The 11,484-nt window shown below is 36.2% G+C and overlaps 1 protein-coding gene across 3 annotated transcripts in view; it reads left to right on the top strand.

Moving 5' to 3' along the window:
• Window positions 1-1,928: 1,928 nt before the first annotated feature.
• Window positions 1,929-11,484, top strand: part of LOC110452433 (glutamate receptor U1-like) — a 106,425-nt gene continuing 96,869 nt past the window's right edge. For all 3 annotated transcript variants that reach the window (XM_021500962.1, XM_021500961.1, XM_021500963.1), the window contains exon 1: window positions 1,929-2,822. In XM_021500962.1, coding sequence (XP_021356637.1) covers window positions 2,741-2,822 — 82 coding nt within the window. In that variant the 5' untranslated portion in view covers window positions 1,929-2,740. The remainder of the gene's footprint in view (window positions 2,823-11,484) is intronic.

Here is an 11,484-nt window from a genome sequence, read left to right as displayed (position 1 = left end):
TAACTACATGAACAATTTTATTGTAACATTGTTTAAATTCCATGAAAAACAGATATCATAAAACTTAAAAAGCAGTAGGAAACTACCAATTTCTGCTTCTAAACAAAGATATTGCCTCGCTTGGACTGATGACTTTTCATCGGTCGACGGAAACCGCATGATACCGGATTAACGGGGTCGCAGAACTCGGTCTCGATGTGTATGGTCCGCATTGATAGGTTTCATTGGATATGGTCCATATCAAAGAGGTCGGGCTCTGTATAATCCGGATTGAGCAGATTCGGTTTGTGTTGGCTCTTCTGTTTATAGTCTGGATTAATCAGGCTCAACAACAGTATATGGTCCAGATTAGCATGGTTATATTGCATAAATGTATAAGAGAGTTTTATGACACATGAATTGATTTTGCGAATTTGTACACATGCATTACTATGAACAAAAATTGTATAGTCAAAAGATATGGCATGATAAAAGCATGCTGTACAATGTTGTCATTACGATTTAGTACAAAATAACCCATAAGTCTTTGGGTAATATATTATTTTTACTTTTCATTTATGGTCTATGACAATTACACTCATGCACAAATAGTGTAACTTAACATTAATAACAAAACCATCAGCTGGAAAATTAGGTTCACATGATAAAAAAGGATAAACCACAATCCCGTTATTTAAGACCCTTAATATATCTGAAAACAAATGTATGGCCAAGAGTTGAATTAACGAATTGATCAGATATACAAATGTTTTATTATAGAGTTTAAAGAATAAATATTTGCAAGTGGTTAGAATTACCAATCCACTATCAGAAAATTCACTGAAAAAGAGTTCCTCACGAAAAATAACCGCGTACCTGTATGCAGAAACAAGCAAGTAGTCAGTTTTCATCTATTATACGTACGTACTTGTATGAGAATTGCGTTCATGGTGGTACCACGACTTTTTTTTTTATATTTTCCAAAATGTTATGACATAAACATATATATATGTACATGTACATACAGTGTACATGGGCGTCTAGAATCGCCTTTAAATAATGTACATACTTTCAAAATGTTCGATCAAGTATCAGTATTCGCCATACATATATATTAACAAATAAGTATACATTCCCATTTTTGATATAAAATTAATTTCCGGATATTCTTGTCCCTACTCTATTCTAATTATTATTGTGGTACCACGACTAAACTTTAATTAAATCCTTATATGCCTACCTACATATTTATATCAACAAAACGAATGAAAGTAATTTGTTTTCTGTCATGTTGTTTCACATTGTAACTATGCTAAAATGAACTGTGCTTAAACCCTTGCATTTATATTAATTAAACTAACAAAAACACGTTATTTGATATTAATCATTTTTATGTATCAAATCAACCAACTGTTGGAAACGACGACAATGAACGAAAAATAAATAAACACTGTGAAGCTACATTGTATTAATCATCAAATGGCTCAACATGTATTTATCCGAACACGTACTGACATCTGTCACAAACCTAAGCACTTTATGGCATATCAATAAACTGATATGGTCACCGTTAAGCCCCTCTCAAACGCCCTCTGCAATTCAGAAATTGACATTTACGGAAGTAACTTTGGACAATGCTTGTTTTTGGTATCCCGGTATCGATCGTCTGTCTCCGGTATCGATCGACTTTCTCCGGTATCGATCGGTGACTTTCGGAACACTGTCTCCTTCAGTGGGAACCGTTATTTACATCGCAGCCATATGGCGAGAGGTACTGTCATGTTGTTTAAATTAATACCATTGTTTTTTTTAATTTCATGGTTTTGCTTTATGGCATAATGATGCCATCTAAAAGTGTATTGATAAAAACAGCTATCTAACTGTCGCTATGTCAAATTAATGGATTAGTGTTATGAATTGTTTAATTTTCTTATATCAAAGGCGGCTTCTATGTGTTTTAATGTTGTTTGAATATAAACAATTCTTGGAATGTACCGAAATTGTGATTATCCAGCAAAGGTATGTCTTTAATAACAATTGAAGCTTGTAGAAAATGTATTCCAATGCTCGGTTGCAAAGAATATTGTTTCATTGCAGATTGAAGTCATACTAGATAATATCATCGGCTAACGGAAGTGAGGAGAAGCACAGCTAGAAATGTGTATAGCATAGGGAGAGAGCCGGTGTTATCAGTGGCAACATCTGTATACATAAACTGTTATCGATGATGTGTGGATTTTTATATATAGTATTATATAAAATCGGTTTACCTTTATGCCTAAACATAGGGAGGGCAGTTTCCTAGTTGTAGGAGGCTTCACATATTTACATTTGCTACCAAACAGGATTTACTATGAGGAGCCAGTACGTAGACTGCTCTATCGCTATACAGCGACGGGCTATAGAGACCGGTCTAACACAAAAGTAGTACCAGAGAAAGCTCGTGCCATCGTGTAGCTGGCTATGTGTTCATCACACCCATATTGAAGGAAATGACGATGATACCGTGTCAACAGTGAAGAGGTTACGCCATATAGATAGTTATGTGTTCGTTTCGGTGTTGAAACGTGTTCAACGATGAACCCCTGTCAACATTGAAGAGGTGATACCGTTTCTGTGTGATTATGATATTGAAAAGGACATCGACGGCGATGAACCCTTGTCCATATTGAAGAGGAACTGGTCATGTCTCTAGATCGATGCTGATGGGGGTTAGAACTCCCTAAATTTACCCTTTGTAAGGTTTTACGGAGCTTTAGGTATGCGTTTCACAGGAATTTTAACACTGGTCTTTCTAGCCGACAGTATATACGGAACTGAACAGCAAGACATCAGAAGAGTTGGTAAGTGTTGTCTTTTTGCATCATACTTTCATTTTTGTTAATATGACGTATGTTCAATTGATTTGTTTACAGATATGTGATAAGTACAAGCATGTTTAAAATACAAGACGAATAAAATCTCATACATAGCATAAGAATGTTTCACACGCATCGGAGTAATGTGGTTGGTTTTGGTAAGGTGGTGTCGCCTGGGTCGATACGACTGTCGGAGGCATGCTGTGTACGTGATAGTGTTATACGCTGATAGACCAACGTTTCCCCGATACAGAACCTAGATGAACACGACATCTTGAGATGAAATGCTCTTGTCGCATGAACGTGAAATAGTTTTCAAGATAAGTTGTTGATTTCGCCCCAAAACATGCCACATTCCTGATGATAGTAGATCTAACCCCGTTTTCATTTATAATCATAATATTACTTTATTAGATTCACGTTCTATATTTCTATTGTAATTTACTTAAACTGATACGCATAGATTTCCCCAAAGCGTATTTTATATGAAACATGAATCAATATCAACAAATTCCCCACATGATAAATAAATACTCGAAAGCAACATGTGCACGACTTTCGTGCAAATTCCATCTGGAAGAAGTATTAAGAACCGTCTTATTAAAGTTAAATGTTAGTGACGCGGAAATTAAAGCGACCGTTGATCGATTGCCGCAAGCAATGTGAAGTTTATCTCTAATTTGTGCAAATTCTCATGCCAATTTCATGTCTACGAGCTTCGATATTGCTGCACCACGTGTAAATGAGCACGAGCGGTGCACGCGATGACGGAAGCTGCATATGATGCGGCATAAGGCCGTGTCGTGCTCGGAAAATGTATTTAAGCTTTAATCAACGTGGCTAACAGGGCCACTGGGACTCAACATCATATGTGTTTAATTTGCCTAGGACAGTTTCATTTAGATAAGTGATTTGAGGGTGGGGATTGCTTTGCTTTTCATTGTGTTTTTAAGATAAGACTAACCAACTGATGTTTGGTTAGCTTTTATTGAGCGTTCATAATCTTGCGTTTTGTTAAGATGTATTGGTTTATTGGAAATATTTTCTTTAAAGAAATAAAATACGTGCTGACGTAACGTTTTGATATACGTCTAATACCGATGTCATTTTCTCTATTTTTCCGATGTTGACATCACATGTTGGATTATGACATTTGACAGTGAAACTAAGGTTAATATTTTCTTCATGTAAAAATAGTACTTGTTATTCTCACATCAAACCAATAATCATAGAGAAGGGTGTTGTGCGATAAATAACAAGGAATGGGGATGGTGAATTGTAACGAATACATTGTAATTGATTGCATGATGAATAACAGTCATACGTCACTCTATGGTCGAAAAATTATCATACTTTTCACTCGTACTAACCATTCATAACGATGTCAAAATATTTACCCTATCCTATGATGAACTCTCGTTTTCATGTCACTTATAAACTGACGTCACCGTTGAAAAACAACTACATTTTTGTTGTTGATGACGTTCAACATATTTCTTCTTTTATGACGTCATCATTCTATGATCTTCATATGATGACGTCACGTTTTGTATTCGCCTAATGATGACGTTAAAATTGAATATTTGTCTTGAGCTGTCGTCACAATTTTTATTTTATTTTTCTATTCGATATCATCCTTTGATGTCTGTTCTTTACAGTGACGTCACTTTTGATATCCGTTCCTTGTTATTACAATTTCATATTCATACAAAATCGACGTCAGTTTTGCTAGGCAGCTATTGTTAGCGTTATGTTTTGATATTCATACAACGCCAACGTGCTTTATTTTGATATATCCCATATGCTGATAAAACCCTCCCGCTATTCAGATGGCGTTGCATCTGCAACTCACTAACACTCGTTATTGCATGTTTTTGATGAAAGCCAAACCTCACCTGACTTGATGTATTACATTTAAATTAAAATATGTTCCCGAGGCAATGGACATACCGTATTGCCACAAGCGTTTACAATCATTTAACGAGATTTCGTATTAGTAAGCTCTCTACCATTATTTGCAGAACCGTGTAAAGACCCCAAAGGAAGCGAAATGTTCATCATAACGACCCAAAGGCTAACTATTTGGTTTGTAGATACAATGTTATTCGCTGTAATTATTGGGTATTGTATCGACTGATAACACCCGTAAAAGTGCTATGACAAACAAAATGACATCGTGGCAACTTAAGTAAACATTAAGTGCAAAAAGGTTTTATAGGAACATGCATCCTTATCAAGTATGCGTACTGGTAAAGGTATCTCTAGAAATGTCAGGAACAAATGACAGTGACAAGGATGGTCAAGAGAGAAATTGCATTTCAGTAGTTTAGAGCAAGACGTTTCAACAGCACGCACAACCGGACAACATACATGTGTCTCTGTTTACATTCAGACGATTTTTCAAGTGATTTGTTTGACTTAAGCGGCCTATCAACAATGAAGGTTAATAACAGTTCCAAACACGGGAAAAAAACTTTTACACGGAATTCCCAGTATTCGCCTCATAATGCATATGGTTACCGAAGGGTCATTTTCCCCCAAAAAAACCCCGAAGGGTGTACACCCGGCCATACGAACGAAGCAATATGAGTTGCTGGCAAACCCACTGATCGGTTTCTGAGAACCCCCTACGAAACATATTAAGGAACTGGATTGCGTTTTAAGCTTTTTAAGTATTTGATAATTTTGAAACTTTAATCGGAAATCATTTTATCACCGCAATTTATTTTTCGTTTGAATTAGTAGCGATTGATATTACCGCACGATCTCTGCTGCTTGTTGGATTTAACTGTATGTACACAAATTTATTCTCGCTAACCCTAAAGGACTGACGTCCATACTACTCACCATTGTCGTTGTTTGATTATGTGGCGTTGGACGTACGTTTAATAGCTCAGGTCATATAACTACCGTGTCCATTGATTATGGGGCTATTCTGGGGCCGTGTTTTAGTATCACTTTGTTTGTTCAGGGTTTTGCGTATCCTAACATAGCTTAGGTCATATAACTACCGTATCCATTGATTATGGGGCTATTCTGGGGCCTCGTTTTAGTATCACTTTGTTTGTTCAGGGTTTTGCGTATCCTAACATAGCTAAGGTCACATTACGATCGGCGTCAACAGATTAAGGGCCACTTTAGGATCCCTTTCAATGTCATCTAACAGGAATGTCATCCCTGAACAAAGACGCAAAACACTTTACCTGGACACATTGTTTTGAGATTGGCTCACAAGTGGTGGCTAGTGAAACACTGCCTGTACAAATGGGCAGGAAATGAGCAGGTGAACAAGTTTAAAAAGAATGAAGTAGGAAGGGCAGGACAGTATGGAGGTGCCAAGTGTTGCAATAGGGGCAGCAGATCCTGTAGGCCATTGTTTAGTTATATCTTACGAAGAAAACCTGTACGAAAATCCCGAATCTGCAGTGGACTCGTGTGATCATTCAGCGAGACCCAGAAGGAGTATTCTTTCCCAAAACCTATACAGTTAATGAAGTAAAACCACACCGGAACTCCAAAACATGAACACCGTTTAGTTTCACAGTATTCTGCTAACAGACTAACTAGTAGAACGAACTTGAGGATGCAAATGGAAGATAGGATCCCAGGTGGTGAAATGGGGACAGCCGATATATTAAGATATCACCAGTAGGAGAAAAATCAACATCGATTCTGCAGCGACACAACGTTAGTCGTCTTGTTCAGTAAAGTAATCAGATAAAACAACAAGCCAATTCTTTTACCTTATCATGAAACATGGAAAACTACATGGTGTTGCAGATCCACTAACATACCGATTTAGTTTCGCCTGATTATTCCTACAGTTATATGGTATGGAATTGTATGATGTTGGATTATATCGACTAAGGTAACAATTGACTTATATGTGGAACAAGGATCAATGAATCGCCAATAAACTTGGTTGCATTTCTGTTGTGTTGAGGTTTTTGCTGTATTTCTTTTTGTTTGGTGTTTTTTCATTCCCACAGTTATATAGTATGACGTTGTATGACGTTGGTGCTTGTCGATTGAGGCGAACATTGACTTCTTATATATAGTATACGAAACACTTACTCGCCAATACACTTGGTTGTACTCCTATTGTTATTGAGATTTATAATGCCTTTCTTCTGTGTGGTGTCTTTTCATTCCTTATCATGACCTTCTTTTGTATAACAAGTTCCGATGTTTTCCTTGTCTGTGTTTGTACATATGGGTTTTGATTACGTCATCGGTACAGAGTAAGGGACCTGTGATAAACAGGGAAGGGGACAAATCGAGATCACCAGTACTGCAACAGATCCAACTTATTGATACGTCTTTGGTAACTGCAATGTCCTTTTTGACCACAGACGTATACGGCGGAAAACCTGGAGTATGCCATTGTGATCAATGTAACAAACTTGAAGCTGTTTCAGATGTCGTTATAATGGTTCTGTTAAAGTGTTGCCAATGTGATTCAGATAAATGGGAAATGATTTTTGTATTGAATGCAACTTTTACGTGAGTGTTAGCATGACAGTTATCCATTATCTCACATGACATCATATTATTATGAAGTCTTCACTTCACCGTTTAAACAACTTAACCGACACCATGCCAGCTACTGATTTTATTTAAAAGACAAGGATGCTCAGGAGTTTTTGATCATGAATAATTAATCCAGATGAACTAAGTGCCTTAATTTCTGACCAGCTCTTGTGATCGATAATATATTCAGATATTCACTCAATAAATATCTTAATTTTAACGCAAAGTTAACGGATCGCTCACCATCAATTATCTTTACTATATATATCACGATACAATGGCTAATGTAGCTGACACTATTACAGTTGGCTTTCAGCAACTATTGCAAATAAATGTTACTAGTATTGATCAGTCTAGTATCTCGATATACTGAGACATGTTGTAAAAGATCTATATTTACATGCATGTCATTACATGAACCTTTATGCACTGTAAAACAAAGTCAGCTTCATTAGGGATTGCTGCTGGAGTAATGTCAAGGCCATCTCTGATGGTTTTTTCATTTAGATTGCTTATCTGGTTATTTTCTGATAGGACGGCGTGCTAACATTGATTGGTAATTTAACATGAGATGTCGCGAAAATGAAAAGCAAAAGAGTTACCGTTAAAGTGTCATGAGGTCACGTGTAAGACGAGACGTCAAGCACACAATGATACACAGTAAATTAGTTACGAAACATCGAAGGGAGAACCATTTACAACATCATTTCCGGCGATTGGTGTTGGGCGTTGATTATGATACACTTGCCTGATGTGAAAATATTTCAATGCAAATTTGTAAACGGATCGCTCACCATCAATTCTCTTCACAATATCAATCATAGCAATTCAATGGCCAAGCTAGCTGATATATACAAAAGTACTGTAGGCTTTTCGGTAACAATTGCAAATTAATGTTACCTGTATATGAAAACTTTATGTTTGCTTTTCATTAATATACTTTTCATCAAATCCATATTCGATCAGCTTCTGGTCTTGATTTATAATATGCGTACTTATCCTAACGGAACGGATAAGTAATGGCATAGAGATATAAAAAAAAAGAAGCAAATCTGCCCATTTCAGCACTTGACGGAGATAGTTTGACAACAGATCAGTGTTTGGTTGCAACAACAGGTCTCGACAGTATATCCATTGCCCAAGTCAGGTTTACAGTATTGATTTTTGCAATATGAGTTGCTGGTAAACCCACTGATCGGTTTCTGAGAACCCCCTACGAAACATATTAAGGAACTGGATTGCGTTTTAAGTTTTTTTTAGTATTTGATAATCTTGAAACTTTAATCGGAAATCATTTTCGAAACTAGCTTTCTGCATAAATAAGAATCCAGTGTACGCCAAACTGGGATCGCAGCATAAAGACTAGATATGAAAATTATTGATATCAAAACGAGACATCAGCTCGTGAAGAATATTAAAACGAGACGTCGGCATGTAAAGAACATCAAAACGAGACGTTAGCTCGTGAAGAACATCAAAACGTGACATCAGTTGGTAAAGAAAATCTAAACGTGAAGTCAATTTACGAAGAACATTAAATCGTGATATCAGCATAGTAAGAACACAACGAAAATAGAAATTCGTCAACGAAATAATGTAAAAATTTGATGTGAACCTAAATGTTGTAGGAAAGTTAAACCAAGGTGGAAAAATAACCATAACCATAAATCACTTCGTCAAGGAAAGAATATTAAAATGACGTCATCATACGACGGTTATCGAATGGTGGTGTCAGTATAGAAAGCGTATCAAATGCTGTATCGTAACAAATAGCACAACATTGGAGTGGGTTTTCACAAACACGACAATGTCCTACGCTACATCTGTGAAAAATGCCGTTATATGTAGTAATGCCATCCTTCATATGTGTACATACTCAACATATGGATGTGTACATACTCAACATATGGATGTGTATATACTCAACATATGGCTGTGTACATACACAACATATGGCTGTGTACATACTCAACATATGGCTGTGTACAAACTCAACATATGGCTTTGTACATACTCAACATATGGATGTGTACATACTCAACATATGGATCTGTATATACTCAACATATGGCTGTGTACATACTCAATATATGGCTGTGTACGTACTCAACATGTTCCGAATGAAAATAACTACCAGCAGACACAAATCGGGCGGATTAAAGACTTGTTGGAACGATTTTGCATTATTTTTAATTTAATATATGAAATAATAAGCCATTGTTTTCAAGCGCGTTTGTTTAGTGATGCATCACAGGCGAAACCGATCCCGAAATAATGACTCTCCAACAAATGACAATTCAATTGTATTAATGCATTACCAGTGATCCGTACTTGATTAATATAAAAAAGCGATTTCTACGTAAATGTTTTTAATCTGATATCAGGAAGCAGCTTGTTCAAATGTTTGTTTTGGTAAATGAGTATTCATCACATTATCCACATACGATGACAAAATCCTGTCTCGAATGTGATACAAAATACAACAACAGAAAAGTGTTACTGACCACACAAATTTAAGTGTACATGTATCCATATCATGCATCACATCAGATGGTTTTAGTTTCAGATTTCTTTCCCGACTATATGTAAGGATTTTATTCCAGTACATTGGGGTGTTTTTGTCTGTTTCGTTTTATTTCACTTCACCTTATGACTGTGAAAACGTCATGTCTACAAATAGTTCGTTGATTTATATTGCACCACTGCTTGTAAATAGCATAGTGGCAGCACAGAGCCTCCTCGTAATGTCTGGAGTGTATGTATATGCTAATTATACTGATCAAATTACCACAACTTGATCCTTACAAGACCACTTCTCGTCGGAGAGCATGTCTGAGGATTATGCTCAGTGCTTCTCATCACAATATACTGTTCCAAGTGTCGGCTATAATTGTACCGTAACATGAGGGTAATTGTCACAAAGAAACAGATGTGACAATAACAAGTACTGTCACAACACAACACTTTGGAATATATGCCATCGAATTTTGCAATATGAAAGGCATGTACATGTTATTTACTACCATATTAAACATGCAAGTATGTATTTAACAACAAAGCGAATAGGTATATGTTTGCAGAATGCATAAAGGATTTCAGTTCCGTTTAAAAAAACCATGAACTGTTTCCAGTAATCGACATGAGATTAAGATGTTCCAACTAGTGAAACAGTACGCCAATTGATTGGAATGCATCCTCTTTACGAGACTTGTTGAAGTTTATAATTGCTATTTGTACTGGTACACTATTTTGTATTGAAGTGTGCACTTAATTGACCCCATGAAACTGCCTCAAAACTAAAGGAAAACACATTCATTTGAAAGTGTACTGAAGATGACTTTATAACATTTGTTTTATATTGCCTTAAATTTCCTTTAGCGTTGATCAATGGGGAAAATAGGACATTCTGATTTTTTTTTTATCGCAAATGCTATTTTTTTATTTGGCTATTTGGACGAATAACTATATTGATTTTTCTGTGGTTGTAATGTAAATCTCTATTAAAAAAAAATGCTTTAAAGTTCACTAACTTTAACTTGCAATGGTCTAAGAGCTGTATCATTTATTATTTATATATCCATTACACACTGAGTGAGACATCACTATAATGTCCCTGGTGTTTTTGACACATCCATTACCATGAATGTATGTCAAGGTGCCGTTTTGTTTTACCCTGAACATTCCCTTTGTACGTTCACTCGATATATTACACAACCGCTTCATGACGTCACAGTTGCACAGCAAAACGCGTTTAGAAGGCAACGAGTATTTTTGTACTTTATTTTCTTAACTGTCTATGCTGTTGTTTACGTTTTGGCAAAGCTCTGTAGATAGGATTGCAATAGAGTTGGAAAATCAAGATATGGAGTACTGCATTGAGGACAGCATGTTAATGAACAGAAAAAATAAATTGATTCTGTGGACGTCATCCATCGCACAGTTATCTCGTGCGATCAGGCAGTGAGATAGTGTAGGTCAATTCATTACCACAAATATACACGAGATATTGGGCGTGAACAGAATAGCTGTGATCGCCCTGATATTGATACATCAAGCAGTATGAACACATGCATTCCTTTCCCTTCAGTCCCAGTGTTAATTGTTTTCTACAAATTAT

Source organism: Mizuhopecten yessoensis, unplaced genomic scaffold (assembly GCF_002113885.1).
Source record: "Mizuhopecten yessoensis strain PY_sf001 unplaced genomic scaffold, ASM211388v2 scaffold6683, whole genome shotgun sequence".
NCBI lineage: Eukaryota > Metazoa > Mollusca > Bivalvia > Pectinida > Pectinidae > Mizuhopecten > Mizuhopecten yessoensis.
Note: the sequence above shows the minus strand (reverse complement) of the source record. Positions and strands in the feature narration are given on the sequence as shown.